The following is a 22,934-nucleotide window of genomic DNA, read 5'->3' on the forward strand; positions in this document are numbered from 1 at the left end:
GGTACCACAAGGCTCTGTCCTGGTCCCAGTGTTTAACATTTTTAGAAATGATCTAGATAAGGGAACTGAAGGTAAACTAATGAGATTTGCAGACGATACAAAGCTAGGAGGGATAGGTAACATTAGAGAAGACAGAGAAAGGATTCCGAAGGATCTAGGTAAGCTTGAACAATGGGCAGTGACTAATAGAATGGTATTTAACAGGGAGAAATGCAAAATTCTACATCTGGGTAAGAAAAACGAAAATTACATCTATACAATTGGAGGAATAGAACTAAGCAACTTCACATGAGAAAAAGTTGGGTATAGTAATAGATTAAAGTCTGCATATGAGTCAACAGTGTGATGCAGCATTAAAAAAAGGCAATCACAGTTCCAGGGGTGTATTAAGAGAAGCAGAGTCTAGAAAATGTGAAGTAATTATCGCCCCTGTACTCCTCCTTGGTAAGGCTGATCAACTGGTATAATGTGTCCAGTTCTGGGCACCATATTTAAAAAAAATAAAACATTGGAAAATTGGAGTAAGTTCAGAGAAGAGCTACCAGCATGGTAAGCGGGCTGCAAAGAATGTCCTACGGGGAACGGTTAAAGGATCTGGGAATGTTTAGTTTGCAAAAAAAAAATGGCTAAGAGGAGACTTAATAGCTATGTACAAATATCTAAAGGGATGTCACAGTGTAGAGGGATCATCATTCTCATTTGCACATGGAAACACGAGAAATGGAATAAAACTGAAAGGGAGAAGATACAGATTAAATATTAGAAAAAACTTTTTGACAGTGAGGGTGATCAATGAGTGGAACAGGCAGCCACGAGAGGTAATGAGTTCTCCTTCAATGGAAGTCTTCAAACACACTATGAACAATACCCACTGATACATGTTCAATACCAATAAAGGTTCAATGCCTTTATAACAAGGACATGATCAAATTGATCACAGACACTCCAAAATACATAGCTCCTACACAGACTCACGGAGTAATGTCCAAATTTTTGAATAATAAGAATAAATTTTATTAATGAATAATATCAAGACCATCAATAATGAAAACAAATCAAACAAAAGTCACATTAATTTCTTTAAAAACAGCTTATCATAGACAAGGCACAAAGGAGGGCCTTTGTGTAATACAAAACAAGGAAAACTGGTCACTGAGAATCTATATAGGCAGACTAGCAGGCAGGAAGGGCTTTGTCTAATGTCACAAAGTGCATAGTGCATAAGGCAAGGTGCAAATGTTAGGTTAGATGGAGAGTCTGACACACCAAGAAATATATACCAGGGCAGAAGGCAAAATCGGGAAAGGTATGTGCTATTCCAAAAAAGCCCACTTGTCAATTACACCGCCCAGGAACTAATAGATAACAAATACCATCCTGCTGACCCATGTCGCCTGTCAGAGTGTGTCCTAGCAGTCCCGACGCGCGTTTCGCGTGGGCTTCCTCGGGGGATTGTGCCTGTGTGTGTCTCAAATCTCTGGATCCTTATAAATGTGCTCCCCAGGTGTCCGGCATAAGCGGCGCCATTAGTGGCGCATGCACTGGATCTCGGGCCAAGTGTGGATGCCACTCCTCCAGCCTCTCATGTGACATGGCAGATCAGAGGGAAATCCCTCATGACGTCAAAGACCTACCGCGTCACGAACGGAAGCCGGAGAGATGCGTCCTGGACCCAGACACAGCGGGCATGCGCACACGCCCGAAGATGCCATAATGGAAAAGGGAAGGTAGAAAGGGAAACCGGTATAGAACATAGAAGAAGGAGAGTGTGTTCCAGTATTGCAAGTGCCAGAGAAATACATTTATAAATACAGCGCCAGGTAATTGTACTTTACAGATATCCAGTTTAACCAGTCCATCTTTTTTATTAAAAAAAAAAAAAAACACAATAAAAGTAAAAAATAAGTTTAATAAACACAAAAATATATACAGAAATATACATCTGTGTAGCTACTGGGGATGTAAATTGACAGGCTCCCAGGTCGCATTCAAGGGGTGATTAGTTCTGGCATCTGATTGGAAAACGCGCTTCTTAATGGCAGAACCACGAATTTGACTTTTCAAGGACCAGAGAGTGAGAAACTTGATGGCACAAATTGATAAGACATATACTGAAAAAATATAGAAACACACACAAATTAAAATCCAAATAGGGATATCACCAAGAGCTTATAAAAACGAGGAGAAGCTTAGCTTCTCATTCAGACCCATAGGGGTCATGGTATCTAGAGTGGTTATCCACCGACATTCTATCTGTGCCAGCGTACGATTCCAATCGCCACCCCTAATGCCACATCTAACTCGGTCAGTACCATGTATCTTCAAATCCTTTGGGTTGTCTTCAAACAGAGGCTGGACAGACACATGTCTGAGATGGTTTACTGAACCCTGCATTATTATATAATTATTTAATAATTATTATTTAATTATTATTATATAATATATTATTTAATTATTATTATTTTATAATTATTATATAGTTATTATCCTGCATTATTATTATATTGATCAGGGGGTTGGACACGATGACCCTGGAGTTACCTTCTAACTGAACATTCTATGATGCTATGATCCTATTCTATGAAATATTACCAATTTACTACCAACCTGTCAATGAACCCATCCAAACATCATTGTAATGGGAAACTATCATATGACACTGTAAATAAATATTCATACAATTGTATATGTTTCATATAACAACAACTATAGAGTTTAGTAGTTATATAAAAATAACCTCAAACACTGTAGGAAATGTAAAGTATGCAAAACAAGAATTTGTCAAATGTATCCATTCATGTACAGTTTTTCATTTATCTGCTGGGCCAAGTCAAGTTTATGATTCATTATTTCCTATGGAACATTCCTCTGCTGACAAGTTTTCCACCTTAGTCGCCATTGCCCATGTCTGCAGCTTACCAAGACGACCAGCAGCTATGAAAAGCACAGTTGTGTGTGAAGAAAGAGAGCTTGTATTCCTCTTTTCTTGCAGATACAAAGTCTACTGAAGGTGTTTTTGGTAAATCCCATTTTTAATTAGGCAGCTGAATAAAAGGCTTAATTAATTTACTTCCAACAGAGCACATGCGTTTTTATCCGATTATTAGATTCTTTTTTTCTAGCATCTTACTGCGTGGCTTAATGAGGAGACTGGTACCATTTTGTTATGCACTTGTTGCTATGGAATTTCGTGTACCATTTTGAAGAATGTTTTACTTCTTCAGTTTCAATGACCAGCAGAACATTCACTACTAAGGCTATTCAGAGACAAATTAGAAGTAAACATTTGCTGTAGAGTCTTAAGGCCCCGTCTCACAGCGATTTACCAACGATCACGACCAGCGATACGACCTGGCCGTGATCGTTGGTAAGTCGTTGTGTGGTCGCTGGGGAGCTGTCACACAGACCGCTCTCTCCAGCGACCAACGATCAGGGGAACGACTTCGGCATCGTTGAAACTGTCTTCAACGATGCCGAAGTCCCCCTGCAGCACCCGGGTAACCAGGGTAAACATAGGGTTACTAAGCGCAGGGCCGCGCTTAGTAATCCGATGTTTACCCTGGTTACCAAAAAAAACAAACAGTACATACTCGCCTTTCGGTGTCCGTCAGGTCCCTTGCCGTCTGCTTCCTGCTCTGACTGAGCCGCCGTACAGTGAGAGCAGAGCGCAGCGGTGACGTCACTGCTGTGCTGCGCTCTCACTGTACGGCGGCACTCAGAGCAGGAAGCGGACGGCAAGGGACCTGATGGACATCAGATGGTGAGTATGTACTGTTTTTTTTTTTTTACATTTACGCTGGTAACCAGGGTGTAAACATCGGGTTACTAAGCGCGGCCCTGCGCTTAGTAACCCGATGTTTACCCTGGTTACCAGTGAAGACATCGCTGGATCGGTGTCACACACACCGATTCAGCGATGTCAGCGGGACCTCAACGACCAAAAAACGGTCCAGGCCATTCCGACACGACCAGCGATCTCACAGCAGGGGCCTGATCGCTGGTACGTGTCACACATAGCGAGATCGCTACTGAGGTCGCTGTTGCGTCACAAAACTAGTGACTCAGCAGCGATCTCGCTAGCGATCTCGCTATGTGAGACGGGGCCTTTAGAGCTCTAAACAAATGAGAGTGATGGTTCCCTTTATCCTTCACGCTATTCTCTGGTGTTACCTGAACTGAAAAAGTCAGACACATTGTTGTATGATTTACCCACAAAATGGAAAAATGGAACACTCAAAAATGGCAAACAATGGAAAGATACAAAACTTTTGTTATGACATTGTATGATAAGACATGGCATCATCCAGGCTTGCTTCATAGACACAGTTCCACAGATCTTCTCTCAAACTGTTTTAATTACATGTAACAAAACAATCTCCACTGAAAACAGGTCTGGGCATCTTGGTTGATTTGTCTTTTTTCCATCTCCCCAGTCACCAGCCGATATCTCCCGAAAGATTCATGCAGGTGATGAAGTGATACAAGTTAGCCACCAGACTGTGGTAAGCTGTGTTGTATTATTGTAGCATTTTTTGCAGTAAGAGTTAAATGGAACCTATCATTTCAGAAAACGCTTTTTACCTGCAGATGTAGGGTCAATCAGATGTGACTGATAACTTTATTTGCTCTGCACTCCTGGCGGCTCCTGGGAGGAAATGACTTCATTTTCTCCCAGGACCAAACTTTCATTAAGGTGGCCAGAATGCATTGTAATGCTATTTACCTAATACACTAACCCCATATCTGCAGGCAAATAGCGTTTTTTGAGGTGACAGGTACCCTTTAAAGTGTATGTGCTGTTTCCTCAGGGTGTCTGTCTGTACCTCTGGTTTGCTCTCTAAGGCTACTTTCACACAACAGGTTTTCGCTGTCAGGCTCAATCCGGCTAAATTAAAAAAAAAAAAAAAACGGATCCAGCGAATGTTGCAGCCGGATCCGTTTTTTTCCCATAGAATTGTATTAGTGCTGGATTGCGCCGGATGACATTGCGTTTCGTCCGGTTTTCGCCGGATCCGGCAAATCTGACGTTTCCGGTTTCAGGAAAAAACTTCCATAGCAACGTTTTTTGTCTCCGGCGAAAAAGCCAGAAGCGCCGGATCCGGCACTTCTGGCTGTTTGCTAGAATGGGAGCTGGAAGGTGTCGGATACGGAAAATGACTTATTCCGGCACCAGATTCCGTTTTTTTAAACTGAGCATGCTCCAAATTTTTTTTTTTAGCCTATTATCTGGATATGCTAGTCGGATCCGTCGCATCAGTTTTTCACCATCTGCGCCGGATCCATTTTTTCCAACATTCGCCGGATTGTGCCTGATGCAAAAAACCTGATGTGTGAAAGTAGCTTAAGCCAACCCTCTACATAGAACTTTATGAGCAGCAATTGGCATCTCATCTCTGTGAGCTGAAAATCTGTATTCACGGAAGACAAATTTTACCAACTGACCTGTGAATGGTTGATCACATAGAGAAAGGCGTTTTTCACTTGTACTATTCATGTATGGAAAAATAATTAAAGCGGTTAATCTTTTGCAGAAAGTATGGATGGTTACACTTATTACACACCTAGAAATATTACCACCATCCTGTTGACATGTGGTATGAAACCATACACCCTTTTGGGCCAGTAGTAACATACAAAAACAAATAGAATACATAAGAGTAGATTTAATGCAGATGACAGCTGGAGGTTGAAATTAGTGTTAAAAACAGAGGAGTGTAGGATAAATGGAAGGAAATAGTTGCACAGAACACTGTAGAGGAATTTGAATGGTGTTTCTCCATCATCGTGGTGCCAAGGGCTTCCCAGACTGGCAATGACATTGCATCTGTATCCAAATGCCACTGCTCTTCCTAAACTAATAGGTAGACAGACACAATATGGCTGTCATTCTGGCACCAGGCTGGGCACTGGACTATCCGTGCAAGTTTTTTGGTAAGGCACCCAACCTTCAGCCTGAAGCTCCATAAGATATCATCCGATCATGCCCAACAGCTTCCCACAATAAGCGACTAACTGGAAAATCTGCCTAAACCTACTGTGACCCCTCCAAGGTTCTTTTCTTGGTACCTTAACAGATACCAAAGGGCCTTATTCTCGCCACTAAAAGGAGATCACATCTGGTTCTGTGGCCAAGATAAATCTGTCCGGGTCCTACTGAACTGATGACCTAGAATTAGAGAGTTGGAACTGGCTAACCGATGATCCAGGAAGATTGTCAATTTTATAGCATATGGCTAATGGAAAAGCACCATTTAACTTGACTTAGGAAGTTGCATTGTCGTAGTTAGAGGGCAGCATTTTACACTCATTAGCAGAAGAATTTGTTTATTAATATCACATTTATTTAAACAACGTATTTCTTTATTTCTTATTCTCTTTCGAAGGAAAAAATGTGATACTCATTAGGAAATTTGCATATTTTCTTGTCTTTGTTCGGTTACCTTCAAAACTGTATTCTATATCACATTAAGCTTGTAGTAAAACATGTTTCATTTTCTTCTTTTCAAGGTTGGATGGCAACTAAGGAATCTAGTAGCAAGACTGAGGGAGAATTCTGGTGAAGTTACTCTGCTATTGAAAAAGAGACCAACAGGAACTTTCAATTTCACTCCTGCCCCTTTGAAAAACCTGAGATGGAGACCACCTCTTGTGCAGGTGCGCAGTATAAACTAATTACTACTTATAGAGTTTGTGCGAATCGATTCACGGGACCCAGTCTATTGATCACATCTGTAATCTGTACCACTTACAAGCGAACCAAAAAACGGACCTCAGATGTCATGTAAAAGGTGGTTCTCAAGGCTCCTACATTATGGACATGGTCAATACACTGGTCCCTGCAAATCAATTTCCACTGACTCTAATTGATCTTTTTTATAAAATAACTATTTGAAACACCAAATAAGTTAAAGCAAACCTGCAAGCAGGTTTTTGCTAAATAAACTACATGCATTGTCATGTTGGCAGTATTAAACTGATTAAAATGTTAGCTGGGGTGAAGAAATCCATCTTGTGGTTCTCTTGTAATCAGTGTTAGTACTTTTCAGATAATGAGATGCCCGTGCTCTGGGGTGGGACTGTAGGCACAGTCTTATCTTCCTGCGCTAAGCCAGAGAAACCAAGGAAATCTTTGCCCACAGGCCCTCTCCGAAGCACGAGAATGTTTATCATAGAGACTGTTTGTGCTTCTGAGCGGCCTGTGAGCAGGTCTTTCCTTGGTTTCTCTGGCTTAGAGCAGGAAGATAAGACTCTGCCTACAGTTCCACCCCAGAGTATGAGTATCTCATTAACTGATTACACAAGAACCACAAGACAGATTTCTTCACCCAGGTATCATATTAATCAGTTTAACATTGCCAACCTGACATTGTCTGTAATTTACCTAGCAAAATCCCGCTGACAGGTTTGCTTTAAGTAAATCAGGTTTTATGAGGTTAGAAAAAAGCATCCATTTTAGAAATAAAGGAAAATTGATTAACAAACAGCAAGTAACTGGACTAAAAGTGGTCAATAAACACTCACTGATGCCGATAACGGCTGGATTGGCTGACCACCTTTGGCACAGCTCATGCAGCATATGAACCACACATATTAACTTATGTGCGGAGAAAAGTTTCTAGTGTCGTCGTGAAATATATCCAGAGGACTTCATTTAGGAGTCCACTGACAGGGTGAAATGAGTTTAGTTTCACAGCTGCTTTTTCATATGCAAAAGACCACTTTGCAGTACAGGTTGGGAATGCATAAGTCTGCAGAGGGCTCTCACATTGTGTGTACAGAACCTAACGCGTATGGGGGTGTCCCAACAACAGATGTCAGGTGAAAGAAGGAGCGTGCATGTTTGATTTGAACATACTTCTTTCTTTCCACATGCACATTCAGCAAGATTCAGAATGCGTGTGTTTGGAGGGGGTCTGGAGGAATAGCTGCTGGCTGAACAGCTGTCTAAGGTGTAAGACTAGCTGCAATACAAGATATGACAGCTGTGAAAAACAGTACTAAGGTTTAATCTCTTATAATTTAGATACTGTATAATATTAGCACATTTGACAAGATTTTATTTCACTAGACCCGCACAATTTTAATAACAATAAAATAAAGGGCAATCGTAATAATAAAGAAATCACTATACATTTTGACAAATTGTTGCACAATGGAGTCCAGTGGAAACTAGAGTTAACCGTTGCATTGAGCTTGATGTCACAAGTATTGGCCACTGGAATATCTGCATCATAATCATAGCATCAAACAAAAGCTTCAGCTCTTCATTGCAGTTCTCTTTCATGCACTACCTGTCATCTCTAACACACTTATTTAGAATTACGGTATGTATTTCTTTCTGGTACTTGTAGACAAGCCCACCACCCACTACAACACAGTCTCCAGAAAGCACATTGGATAACTCATTGAAGAAAGAGAAGCCAGCAATTCTTGATCTTTACATTCCGCCACCACCAAGAGTTCCTTACTCCCCAAGGTAAGTATAAAGTAATAATTCATAAGGTTAATATAAATTGTACATGTACACAGTATTGGATGGTATTTCAATTTGTGTTTTTTTGCCTTTTAAACATGGGACCTGGTGATTTTACATTGTATTTCTGCTGTCAACATGATTATTGTCAAATCGGCATTCATTACTATTTTTTTTAGTTCCCAAGGATGGCAGACTTGCTCTATTACTGATGTAGTTAGTGTTGACCTAAATTCCCTTCAACAAAAAAATATTAAATTATGTTGCGTTTGATGGAAAACAGCATGATTTGTTTTTTCATTGTTTTATGACCAAGGTTTTCACATGAAACTGTAGAAATACTCTTTAAGTCTCACAAAACATGAAGTAAAATTTATTTCAGGGGTCTTAACCCTGCACAAGTGATCAGGTGTCCAGTTGTTTAATGACTGCTCCAAATCTAAATCTGTGGTTGGAAGAATTAATCCGAGGCTTACAAAGGGAGGGGAAATTGGCTTTATACAATAAACAGTTTAGTACGTTTTACTCTAAATAAAAATAGCTTAAGCAATATCATTTGTATTTTATATAATAAATCATGTTTTCTTCTATTTTTAGAGATGACAAAATGAGTTTTAGTTACAGTGGTTACAGAGATTCACATCCGCGAACAAAAGGTTCTGAATCTCCAAACTCTTTCCTTGATCAGGAAAGCCGAAGGAGGTTTACTATTGCAGACTCAGATCAGCTGCCCACATATCCGATTGAAGTGCACGTCCAACCTACTAAACTAAGAGACAAAACTCCAATGTATGGTGAGTTTGAACTATACTATGCTCATTAATTATACTGCTCTTTCCTATTACGTGGGAATATTATTAAGGGCTAATACTCATCTGAATTTAAAACAGACAAGGGCAATCCGATTAAAAAAAAAACACACAGCACACAGACGGTGCTTGTGAAATGCAATTTTTACTCAAACATCTCATAGGAAACCTGACATTTCATCAGCCGAGTACAGTATATTCACAACCCGAACCATCAGAATAGAATAGATATATAGATAGAATTTTAAAAATGGCATGGGTCTCCCATATTTTTCTTTACCAGTTAGGCCGGGGTTACACTCAGCGTAGGGAAATACGGTCTGTATTTTACATGCTTAATACGCAGAAATGTTCCCAAAATAGTGATCCGAATGTCATCCGTAGGCAGGGTGTGGCAGCGTATTTTGCGCATGTAAGCCTCCGTATGTAATCCGTATGGCATACATACAGCGAGATTTTCTCGCCGGCTTGCAAAACGGACATACAATGGATCCATGGGATCAAATATTCCTGAAAACATATATACAGTATACAGGTCCTTCTCAAAAAATTAGCATATAGTGTTAAATTTCATTATTTACCATAATGTAATGATTACAATTAAACTTTCATATATTATAGATTCATTATCCACCAACTGAAATTTGTCAGGTCTTTTATTGTTTTAATACTGATGATTTTGGCATACAACTCCTGATAACCCAAAAAACCTGTCTCAATAAATTAGCATATCAAGAAAAGGTTCTCTAAACGACCTATTACCCTAATCTTCTGAATCAACTAATTAACTCTAAACACATGCAAAAGATACCTGAGGCTTTTAAAAACTCCCTGCCTGGTTCATTACTCAAAACCCCCATCATGGGTAAGACTAGCGACCTGACAGATGTCAAGAAGGCCATCATTGACACCCTCAAGCAAGAGGGTAAGACCCAGAAAGAAATTTCTCAACAAATAGGCTGTTCCCAGAGTGCTGTATCAAGGCACCTCAATGGTAAGTCTGTTGGAAGGAAAAAATGTGGCAGAAAACGCTGTACAACGAGAAGAGGTGACCGGACCCTGAGGAAGATTGCTGAGGAAGCAGTGGACTGAGTCTGGTGTGGAAACATCCAGAGCCACCGTGCACAGGCGTGTGCAGGAAATGGGCTACAGGTGCCGCATTCCCCAGGTAAAGCCACTTTTGAACCATAAACAGCGGCAGAAGCGCCTGACCTGGGCTACAGAGAAGCAGCACTGGACTGTTGCTAAGTGGTCCCAAGTACTTTTTTCTGATGAAAGCAAATTTTGCATGTCATTCGGAAATCAAGGTGCCAGAGTCTGGAGGAAGACTGGGGAGAAGGAAATGCCAAAATGCCTGAAGTCCAGTGTCAAGTACCCACAGTCAGTGATGGTGTGGGGTGCCATGTCAGCTGCTGGTGTTGGTCCACTGTGTTTCATCAAGGGCAGGGTCAATGCAGCTAGCTATCAGGAGATTTTGGAGCACTTCATGCTTCCATCGGCTGAAATGCTTTATGGAGATGAAGATTTCATTTTTCAGCACGACCTGGCACCTGCTCACAGTGCCAAAACCACTGGTAAATGGTTTACTGTCCATGGTATTACTGTGCTCAATTGGCCTGCCAACTCTCCTGACCTGAACCCCATAGAGAATCTGTGGGATATTGTGAAGAGAAAGTTGAGAGACGCAAGACCCAACACTCTGGATGAGCTTAAGGCCGCTATTGAAGCATCCTGGGCCTCCATAACATCTCAGCAGTGTCACAGGCTGATTGCCTCCATGCCACGCCGCATTGAAGCAGTCATTTCTGCCAAAGGATTCCCGACCAAGTATTGAGTGCATAACTGAACATTATTATTTGTTGGTTTTTTGGTTTGTTATTAAAAAACACTTTTATTTGATTGGACGGGTGAAATATGCTAATTTATTGAGACAGGTTTTTTGGGTTATCAGGAGTTGTATGCCAAAATCATCAGTATTAACCCCTTAATCCCGTATGACGTACTATACCGTCGAGGTGGGGTGGGCCTTAATTCCCGGTGACGGGATAGTACGTCATACGCGATCGGCCGCGCTCACGGGGGGAGCGCGGCCGATCGCGGCCGGGTGTCGGCTGCATATCGCAGCTGACATCCGGCACTATGTGCCAGGAGCGGTCACGGACCGCCCCCGGCACATTAACCCCCAGCACACCGCGATCAAACATGATCGCGGTGTACCGGCGGTACAGGGAAGCATCGCGCAGGGAAGGGGGCTCCCTGCGTGCTTCCCTGAGACGATCGGTACAAGGTGATGTACTTACCTCGTACCGAACGTCTTCTCCCTGCAGGCCCCGGATCCAAAATGGCCGAGGGGCTGTATCCGGGTCCTGCAGGGAGCACTTCCGGGTCGGAGCAGGCTGCAGATGAAAGCTGCAGCCTGCTCCGATGAAAGTATGATCGCGGATCTGATAGAGTGCTGTGCACACTATCAGATCTGCGATCTGTGATGTCCCCCCCTGGGACAAAGTAAAAAAGTAAAAAAAAAAATTTCCACATGTGTAAAAAAAAAAAAAAAAAATTCCTAAATAAATAATAATAAAAAAAAAAATATTATTCCCATAAATACATTTCTTTATCTAAAAAAACCAAACAAAAACAATAAAAGTACACATATTTAGTATCGCCGCGTCCGTAACGACCCAACCTATAAAACTGGCCCACTAGTTAACCCCTTCAGTAAACACCGTAAGAAAAAAAAAAAAAAAACGAGGCAAAAAACAACGCTTTATTACCATACCGCCGAACAAAAAGTGGAATAACACGCGATCAAAAAGACGGATATAAATAACCATGTTACCGCTGAAAACGTCATCTTGTCCCGCAAAAAACGAGCCGCCATACAGCATCATCAGCAAAAAAATAAAAAAGTTATAGTCCTCAGAATAAAGCGATGCCAAAATAATTATTTTTTCTATAAAATAGTTTTTTTCGTATAAAAGCGTCAAAACATAAAAAAATGATATAAATGAGATATCGCTGTAATCGTACTGACCCGACGAATAAAACTGCTTTATCAATTTTACCAAGCGCAAAACGGTATAAACGCCTCTCCCAAAAGAAATTCATGAATAGCTGGTTTTTGGTTATTCTGCCTCACAAAAATCGGAATAAAAAGTGATAAAAAATGGTCACGTGTCCGAAAATGTTACCAATAAAAACGTCAACTCGTCCCGCAAAAAACAAGACCTCACATGACTCTGTGGACCAAAATGTGGAAAAATTATAGGTCTCAAAATGTGGAGACGCAAAAACTTTTTTGCTATAAAAAGCGTCTTTTAGTGTGGTTTCACACTTGCGTTTTTATCTGCATGCGTTTTTTAAAAAAACCGCATGTGTGAAAAAATGCATGTAAACGCGGTAAAACGCATGCGTTTTTATAGAAAAACACAAGAAAACAAGAAAAAAACAAAAAACCCTAACCCTACCCCTAACCCTACCCCTAACCTGAAATACGTGGCACTGAAATACGTGGCACTGAAATATACGTTTATATACGTATATACGTATATAAGTGCCACGATATTTCAGTGGCCACGTATTTAAGTGCCACGTATTTAAGTGCCACGTATTTAAGTGCCACGTATTTCAGTGCCACGTATTTACGTGCCACGTATTTACGTGCCACGTATTTACGTGCCACGTATTTACGTGCCACGTATTTTTCAGTGCCTGAAATACGTGGCACTGAAATACGTGGCACTGAAATATCGTTGCACTGAAATATCGTGGCACTGAAATATCGTGGCACTGAAGTATTTACGTGCCACGTATTTTTCAGTGCCTGAAATACGTGGCACTGAAATACGTGGCACTGAAATACGTGGCACTGAAATATCGTGGCACTGAAATACGTGGCACTTAAATACGTGGCACTTAAATACGTGGCTCTTAAATACGTGGCACTTATATACGTGGCACTTATGACTGTCAGAAAATGTTCAGTAAACGGTTAGGGGTGAGGTTAGGGGTAGGGTTTCAGGTAGAATTGGGGAGTTTCCACTGTTCAGGCATATCAGGGGCTCTCCAAACGCGACATGGCGTCCAATCTCAATTCCAGCCAATTCTGCGTTGAAAAAGTAAAACAGTGCTCTTTCCCTTCCGAGCTCTCCCGTGCGCCCAAACAGGGGTTTACCCCAACATATGGGGTATCAGCGTACTAGGGACAAATTGAACAACAACTTCTGGGGTCCAAGTTCTCTTGTTATCCTTGGGAAAATAAAAATTTGGGGGGCTAAAAATCATTTTTGTGGGAAAAAAAATGTTTTATTTTCACGGCTCTGCGTTGTAAACTGTAGTGAAACACTTGGGGGTTCAAAGTTCTCACAACACATCTAGATAAGTTCCTTGGGGGGTCTAGTTTCCAATATGGGGTCACTTGTGGGGGGTTTGTACTGTTTGGGTACATCAGGGGCTCTGCAAATGCAACGTGACGCCTGCAGACCAATCCATTTAAGTCTGCATTCCAAATGGCGCTCCTTCCCTTCCGAGCTCTGTCATGCGCCCAAACAGTGGTTCCCCCCCACATAGGGGGTTTCAGCGTACTCAGGACAAATTGGACAACAACTTTTAGGGTCCAATTTATCCTGATACCCTTGTGAAAATACAAAACTGGGGGCTAAATTTCATTTTTGTGAAAAAAAAAAAAAAATTATTTTCACGGCTCTGCGTTATAAACTGTAGTGAAACACTTGGGGGTTCAAAGTTCTCACAACACATCTAGATAAGTTCCTTGGGGGGTCTAGTTTCCAATATGGGGTCACTTGTGGGGGGTTTGTACTGTTTGGGTACATCAGGGGCTCTGCAAATGCAACGTGACGCCTGCAGACCAATCCATTTAAGTCTGCATTCCAAATGGCGCTCCTTCCCTTCCGAGCTCTGTCATGCGCCCAAACAGTGGTTCCCCCCCACATAGGGGGTATCAGCGTACTCAGGACAAATTGGACAACAACTTTTAGGGTCCAATTTATCCTGATACCCTTGTGAAAATACAAAACTGGGGGCTAAATTTCATTTTTGTGAAAAAAAAATATATATATTTTCACGGCTCTGCGTTATAAACTGTAGTGAAACACTTGGGGGTTCAAAGTTCTCACAACACATCTAGATAAGTTCCTTGGGGGGTCTAGTTTCCAATATGGGGTCACTTGTGGGGGGTTTGTACTGTTTGGGTACATCAGGGGCTCTGCAAATGCAACGTGACGCCTGCAGACCAATCCATTTAAGTCTGCATTCCAAATGGCGCTCCTTCCCTTCCGAGCTCTGTCATGCGCCCAAACAGTGGTCCCCCCCACAAATGGGGTATCAGCGTACTCCAGACAAATTGGACAACAACTTTTGGGGTCCAATTTATCCTGATACCCTTGTGAAAATACAAAACTGGGGGCTAAAAAATCATTTTTGTGAAAAAAAAAAATAATTTTTATTTTCACGGCTCTGCGTTATAAACTGTAGTGAAACACTTGGGGGTTCAAAGCTCTCAAAACACATCTAGATAAGTTCCTTAGGGGGTCTACTTTCCAAAATGGTGTCACTTGTGGGGGGGTTTAATGTTTAGGCACATCAGGGGCTCTCCAAACGCAACATGGCATCCCATCTTAATTCCAGTCAATTTTGCATTGAAAAGTAAAATAGCGCTTCTTCCCTTCTGAGCTCTGCTATGCGCCCAAACAATGGTTTACACCCACATATGGGGTATCGTCGTACTCAGGACAAATTGCACAACAACTTTTGTGGTCTAATTTCTTCTCTTACCCTTGGGGAAATAAAAAAATGGGGGTGAAAAGATCATTTTTGTGAAAAAATATGATTTTTTATTTTTACGGCTCTGCATTATAAACTTCTGTAAAGCACTTGTTGGGTCAAAGTGCTCACCACACATCTAGATAAGTTCCTTAGGGGGTCTACTTTCCAAAATGGTGTCACTCGTGGGGGGTTTCAATGTTTAGGCACATTAGGGGCTCTCCAAACGCAACATGGCGTCCCATCTCAATTCCAGTCAATTTTGCATTGAAAAGTCAAATGGCGCTCCTTCCCTTCTGAGCTCTGCCCTGCGCCCAAACAATGGTTTACACCCACATATGGGGTATCAGTGTACTCAGGACAAATTGCACAACAATTTTTGGGGTCCAATTTCTTCTCTCACCCTTGGGAAAATAAAAAATTGGGGGTGAAAAGATCATTTTTGTGAAAAAATATGATTTTTTATTTTTACGGCTCTGCATTATAAACTTCTGTAAAGCACTTGTTGGGTCAAAGTGCTCACCACACATCTAGATAAGTTCCTTAGGGGGTCTACTTTCCAAAATGGTGTCACTTGTTAGGGGTTTCAATGTTTAGGCACATCAGGGGCTCTCCAAATGCAACATGGCGTCCCATCTCAATTCCAGTCAATTTTGCATTGAAAAGTCAAATGGCGCTCCTTTGCTTCCAAGCTCTGCCATGCGCCCAAACTGTGGTTTACCCCCACATATGGGGTATCAGCGTACTCAGGACAAATTGTACAACAACTTTTGGGGTCTATTTTCTCCTGTTACCCTTGGTAAAATAAAACAAATTGGAGCTGAAATAAATTTTGTGTGAAAAAAAGTTAAATGTTCATTTTTATTTAAACATTCCAAAAATTCCTGTGAAACACCTGAAGGGTTAATAAACTTTTTGAAAGTGGTTTTGAGTACCTTGAGGGGTGCAGTTTTTAGAATGGTGTCACACTTGGGTATTTTCTATCATATAGACCCGTCAAAATGACTTCAAATGAGATGTGGTCCCTAAAAAAAAATGGTGTTGTAAAAATGAGAAATTGCTGGTCAACTTTTAACCCTTATAACTCCGTCACAAAAAAAAATTTTGGTTCCAAAATTGTGCTGATGTAAAGTAGACATGTGGAAAATGTTATTTATTAAGTATTTTGTGTGACATATGTCTGTGATTTAAGGGCATAAAAATTTAAAGTTGGAAAATTGCGAAATTTTCCAAATTTTCGCCAAATATTCGTTTTTTTCACAAATAAACGCAAGTTATATCGAAGAAATTTTACCACTAACATGAAGTACAATATGTCACGAGAAAACAATGTCAGAATCGCCAAGATCCGTTGAAGCGTTCCAGAGTTATAACCTCATAAAGGGACAGTGGTCAGAATTGTAAAAATTGGCCTGGTCATTAACGTGCAAACCACCCTCGGGGCTTAAGGGGATAAAACAATAAAAGACCTGACAAATTTCAGTTGGTGGATAATGAATCTATAATATATGAAAGTTTAATTGTAATCATTACATTATGGTAAATAATGAAATTTAACACTATATGCTAATTTTTTGAGAAGGACCTGTATATATATATACAGTTAGGTCCATATATATTTGGACAGAGACTACATTTTTCTAATTTTGGTTATAGACATTACCACAATGAATTTTAAGCAAAACAATTCAGATGCAGTTGAAGTTCAGACTTTCAGCTTTCATTTGAGGGTATCCACATTAAAATTGGATGAAGGGTTTAGGAGTTTCAGCTCTTTAACAAGTGCCACCCTGTTTTTAAAGGGACCAAAAGTAATTGGACAATTGACTCCAAGGCTATTTCATGGACAGGTGTGGGCAATCCCTTCGTCATATCATTCTCAGTTAAGCAGACAAAAGGCCTGGAGTTGATTTGAGGTGTGGTGCTTGCATTTGGAAGGTTTTGCTGTGAAGTAAACATGCGGTCAAAGGAGCTCTCCATGCAGGTGATCGAAGCCATCCTTAAGCTGCGAAAACAGAAAAAAAAAACATCCGAGAAATTGCTACAATATTAGGAGTGGCAAAATCAACAGTTTGGTGCATCCTGAGAAAGAAAGAAAGCACTGGTGAACTCATCAATGCAAAAAGACCTGAGCGCCCACGTAAGACAACAGTGGGGGATGATCGCAGAATAATCTCCATGGTGAAGAGAAACCCTTCACAACAGCCAACCAAGTGACCAACACTCTCCAGGAGGTAGACGTATCAATATCCAAATCTACCATGAAGAGAATACAGTAAAGTAAGTAAATACAGAGGGTTCACTGCACGGTGCAAGCCACTCATAAGCATCAAGAATAAAAAGGCTAGACTGGACTTTGCTAAAAAAAAAACAACTAAAAAAGCCAGCACAGTTCTGGAAGAACATTCTTTGGACAGATGAAACCAAGATCAACCTCTACCAGAATGATGGAAAGAGAAAAGTATGGCGAAGGCGTGGTGCAGCTCATGATCCAAAGCATACCACATCATCTGTAAAACACGGTGGAGGCAGTGTGATGGCTTGGGCATGCATGGCTGCCAGTGGCACTGGGTCACTAGTGTTTATTGATGATGTGACACAGGACAGAAGCAGCCGAATGAATTCTGAGGTATTCAGAGCCATACTGTGTGCTCAGATCCAGCCAAAAGCAGCCAAACTGATTGGTCGTCGCTTCATACTACAGATGGACAATGACCCAAAACATAAAGCCAAAGCAACCCAGGAGTTTATTAAAGCAAAGAAGTGGAATATTCTTGAATGGCCAAGTCAGTCACCTGATCTCAACCCAATTGAGCAGCATTTCACTTGTTAAAGACTAAACTTCAGACAGAAAGGCCCACAAACAAACAGCAACTGAAAACCACCGCAGTGAAGGCCTGGCAGAGCATCAAAAAGGAGGAAACACAGCGTCTGGTGATGTCCATGAGTTCAAGACTTCAGGCAGTCATTGCCAACAAAGGGTTTTCAACCAAGTACTAGAAATGAACATTTTATTTAAAATTATTGAATCTGTCCAATTACTTTTGGTCCCTTTAAAAACAGGGAGGCACATGTTAAGGAGTTGAAACTCCTAAACCCTTCATCCAATTTTAATGTGGATACCCCCAAATGAAAGCTGAAAGTCTGAACTTCAACTGCATCGGAATTGTTTTGTTTAAAATTCATTGTGGTAATGTCTATAACCAAAATTAGAAAAATGTCTGTGTCCAAATATATATGGACCTAACTGTGTATGTATATATATATAATATATATATATATATATATCTATATATATAATTGTCTAAGGGTTTTTCCGTCTGTCTGTCTGTCTGTCTGTCTGTCTGTCTGTCTGTCTGTCTGTCCTGGAAATCACTCCATATAAGGTATGGTCTACAAACAGGATACCTTATATGGAGTGGTCGGCGGTTTGTAGACCATACCTTATATGGAGTGGTCGGCGGTTTGTAGACCATACCTTATATGGAGTGGTCGGCGGTTTGTAGACCATACCTTATATGGAGTGGTCGGCGGTTTGTAGACCATACCTTATATGGAGTGGTCGACGGTTTGTCGGGCGGCCTCGACCAATCAGAGATGGGCACAGCATGGCGACGATGATGTCATAATGGTTGCCATGGCGACGATGATGTCATAAAGGTTGCCTCGACCAATCAGCGACGGGCACAGTCTGCCGCGAATCACATACTACGGGGACATGCATATTCTAGAATACCCGATGCATTAGAATCGGGCCACAGTCTAGTATATATATATTTGTCTAAGGGTTTTTCCGTCTGTCTGTCTGTCTGTCTGTCTTTCTGTCTGTCTGTCTGTCTTTCTGTCTGTCTGTCCTGGAAATCCCGCGTCTCTGATTGGTCGAGGCCGCCAGGCCTCGACCAATCAGAGACAGGCACAGCATGGCGACGATGATGTCATAATGGAAATCCCACGTCTCTGATTGGTCGAGGCCGCCAGGCCTCGACCAATCAGCGACGGGCACAGTATCGACGTAGATGTCATAATGGTTGCCATGGCGACGATGATGTCATAAAGGTTGCCTCGACCAATCAGCGACGGGCACAGTCTGCCGCGAATTCTGGAATCATCATTGTCCATATACTACGGGGACATGCATATTCTAGAATACCCGATGCGTTAGAATCGGGCCACAATCTAGTATATATATATATATATATATATATATATATATATATATATTTATATTTCATACAGCGCTAGATATCCTAAATGCCGGTAATTCAATTGCCGGCTTTTGCTATCTCCTTCCCGAAACCGACAGGATATGAGACATGGTTTACATACAGTAAACCATTTCATATCCCTTTTTTTTTTGCATATTCCTCACTACTAATGTTAGTATTGTGTGTGTGCAAACTTTGATGGCTCTAGCTGTTAAAATAAAGGGTTAAATATTGCTATTGTAAGGTGACATTATGCCGGGTTAATAATGGAGAGGTGTCAATAAGACACCTATCCATTATTAATCCAATAGTAGTAAATGGTTAATAAAACACACACACATTAGGAAAAAAGTATTTTATTGAAATAAAGACACATGGTGTTGTAATAGTTTATTATACTCTTAATCCAAATGACAACCCTCGTTCTGTAAAAAAGGAAAAATAAAAAAACAACCATATCCCATACCTTTCCGGCGCTCAGTCACGTCCCACGATGTAAATCCATCTGAAGGGTTTAAATAATTTTACAGCCAGGAGCCTGCTAATGCAGCTGTGCTCCTGGCTGTAAAATCTGGGGAATGAATGGTACGCAGGGGAATGTAGCTACCTAGACTTGCAGTGCTGTGCCCCCTGCTGGCATAAACTCATATGAACTCGAGCGTGGGAATTTTTCTGAATATTTTCTCATGCTCGAGTTCATATGAGTTTATGCCAGCAGGGGGCGCAGCACCGCAAGTCTAGGTAGCTATGTTCCCCTGCTTTCCATTCATTCCCCAGATTTTACAGCCAGGAGCACAGCTGCATTAGCAGGCTCCTGGCTGTAAAATTATTTAACCCCTTCAGATGGATTACATCGTGGGACGTGACTGAGCGCCGGAAAGGTATGGGATATGGTTGTTTTTTTATTTTTCCTTTTTTACAGAACGAGGGTCGTCATTTGGATTAAGAGTATAATAAACTATTACAACACCATGTGTCTTTATTTCAATAAAATACTTTTTTCCTAATGTGTGTGTGTTTTATTAACCATTTACTACTATTGGATTAATAATGGATAGGTGTCTTATTGACACCTCTCCATTATTAACCCGGCATAATGTCACCTTACAATAGCAAGGTGGCATTAACCCTTTATTACCCCATATCCCACTGCTACAGGGGAGTGGGAAGAGAGAGGCTAAGTGCCAGAATAGGCACATCTTACAGATGTGCTTTTTCTGGGGTGGCTGGGGACAGATGTTTTTAGCCTTGGGGGGTCCTATAACCATGGTACCTCCCTAGGCTATTAATATCTGCCCTCAGTCACTGGCTTTCCCACTCTGGCGGAGAAAATTGCGCAGGAGCCCACGCCAGTTTTTTCTGCGATTTAACCCTTTATTTTAACAGCTAGAGCCACCAAAGTTTGCACACACACACTACTAACGTTAGTAGTGAGGAATATGCAAAAAAAAAGGGATATGAAATGGTTTACTGTATGTAAACCATGTCTCATATCATGTCGGGTTTGGGAAGGAGATAGCAAAAGCCGGCAATTGAATTACCGGCTTTTCTCATATCTAGCGCTGTATGAAATATAAATAAATATATATATATATATATATATATATATATATATATATATATATATTAGCTGTTTCCAGCCAGCTAATGCTCCTCATGCTCATTGCTATCCAATTAACGCTGCTAGTGATTAAACTAAAGTAAATAATGACAACATTCAATAGCGCTTACGCAGGTGGTAAATTAACTTAAAATGAAGTTGATAACAATAACAATAATTAAAAATCAGAATAATACTAATACATTTTATTCACAGTGTAAAATCAAAAGCAAACTGGATTCGTGTGGTAATGTGTGGGGACAGAGCCTCGTGTGGTAATGTGTGGGGACGGAGCCTCGTATGGTAATGTGTGGGGACAGAGCCTCATGTGGTAATGTGAGGACGGAGCCTCGTATGGTAATGTGTGGGGACGGAGCCTCGTGTGGTAATGTGTGAGGACGGAGCCTCGTATGGTAATGTGTGGGGACGGAGCCTCGTGTGGTAATGTATGGGGATGGTGCCTCGTGTGGTAATGTGTGGGGATGGAGCCTCGTGTGGTAATGTGGGGGGGCGGGATTATGTGTGGTAATGTGGGGGTGGGATTATGTGTGGTAATGTGGGAGGGGTGGGATTATGTGTGGGAATGTGGTAGGGGGCGGGATTATGTGTGGTAATGTGGTGGGGGGGCGGGATTATGTGTGGTGATGTGGTGGGGGCGGGATTATGTGTGGTAATGTGGTGGGGGGGGCGGGATTATGTGTGGTAATGTGGTGGGGGGCGGGATTATGTGTGGTAATGTGGTGGGGGGCGGGATTGTGTGTGGTGATGTGGGGGGGCGGGATGTGTGGTTATGTGGTGGGGGGGCGGGATTGTGTGTGGTGATGTGGGGGGCGGGATTATGTGTGGTAATGTGGTGGGGGGCGGGATTGTGTGGTAATTGGTGGGGGCAGGATTCTGTGGTAATGTGGTGGGGGGGCGGGATTGTGTGTGCTAATGTGGTGGGGGGGCGGGATTGTGTGGTAATGGGGTAGGGGGGCGGGATTATGTGTGGTAATGTGGTGAGGGGCGGGATTATGTGTGGTAATGTGGTGGGGGGCGGGACTGTGTGTGGTAATGTGATGGGGGCAGGATTCTGTGGTAATGTGGTGGGGGGGCGGGATTGTGTGTGCTAATGTGGTGGGGGGGCGGGATTGTGTGGTAATGGGGTAGGGGGGCGGGATTATGTGTGGTGATGTGGGGGGCGGAGCTACTGTGCAGGGGGTGGGATTAGCGAGTAATCACAATGCTATATATATATATATATATATATATATATATATATATATATATATATATATATATATAGAGAGAGAGAGAGAGATACAGTATATATATATATTATGTGTCTCACTGATATATATATATATATATATCCCTATACTATGTGTAGACATTTATTTTATCTATTCTATTCTAGTCTGTCAGTGTGATTTTACTGTACACCGCACTGAATTACCGGCTTTTCGATAGAACACCGGTGCGTATTTCTCACAAGTCACACTGTTGGTCCATGTGTAATCCGTATTTTTCTCACCCCCATAGACTTTCATTGGTGGATTTTTTGCGCAATACGCTTACAAACGCAGCATGCTGCGATTTTCTACACCCGTACAAGACCGTAAAATACGGATCAGTAAAATATGGCAGATAGGAGCTGGGACATAGAGAATCATTGTACCGTGTGCAATGCATATTTTCTGCGCCTCTCATACATCCGTAAAACTCGCTAGTGTGACGCCGGACTTAAGGGAAGGCCGACAGCTGGGCAATGATGTCTGGGAAGAGGGTAATAAACATGGAGCTTCTCAGGCTATTAATATCAGCTCACAGCTGTCTACTTAGCCTTTGCTGGTTAATAACAAGGAGTAACCCCCCAAAAAAATGACATGGGGTCCCCACCAATTATTAACCCCTTAATGACCGGAATTTTTTTCCCGTTTTCGTTTTTCGCTCCCCTCCTTCCCAGATCCATAACTTTTTTATTTTTCCGTCAATATGGCCATGTAAGGGCTTATTTTTTGTGGGACAAATTGTACTTTTGAACGACGCAATTGGTTTTACCATGTCCTGTACTTGAAAACAGGAAAAAA

General features: G+C 41.6%; 1 protein-coding gene across 1 annotated transcript in view; it reads left to right on the forward strand.

Annotated features, from left to right (window-relative positions):
- CNKSR3 (CNKSR family member 3) overlaps window positions 1-22,934 on the forward strand; it is a 176,070-nt gene that overhangs the window by 142,994 nt on the left and 10,142 nt on the right. Inside the window, exons 8-11 of the mRNA XM_077289082.1 lie at window positions 4,434-4,502; window positions 6,508-6,654; window positions 8,352-8,476; window positions 9,071-9,267. Coding sequence (XP_077145197.1) covers window positions 4,434-4,502; window positions 6,508-6,654; window positions 8,352-8,476; window positions 9,071-9,267 — 538 coding nt within the window. The remainder of the gene's footprint in view (window positions 1-4,433; window positions 4,503-6,507; window positions 6,655-8,351; window positions 8,477-9,070; window positions 9,268-22,934) is intronic.

Source organism: Ranitomeya variabilis, chromosome 2 (assembly GCF_051348905.1).
Source record: "Ranitomeya variabilis isolate aRanVar5 chromosome 2, aRanVar5.hap1, whole genome shotgun sequence".
NCBI lineage: Eukaryota > Metazoa > Chordata > Amphibia > Anura > Dendrobatidae > Ranitomeya > Ranitomeya variabilis.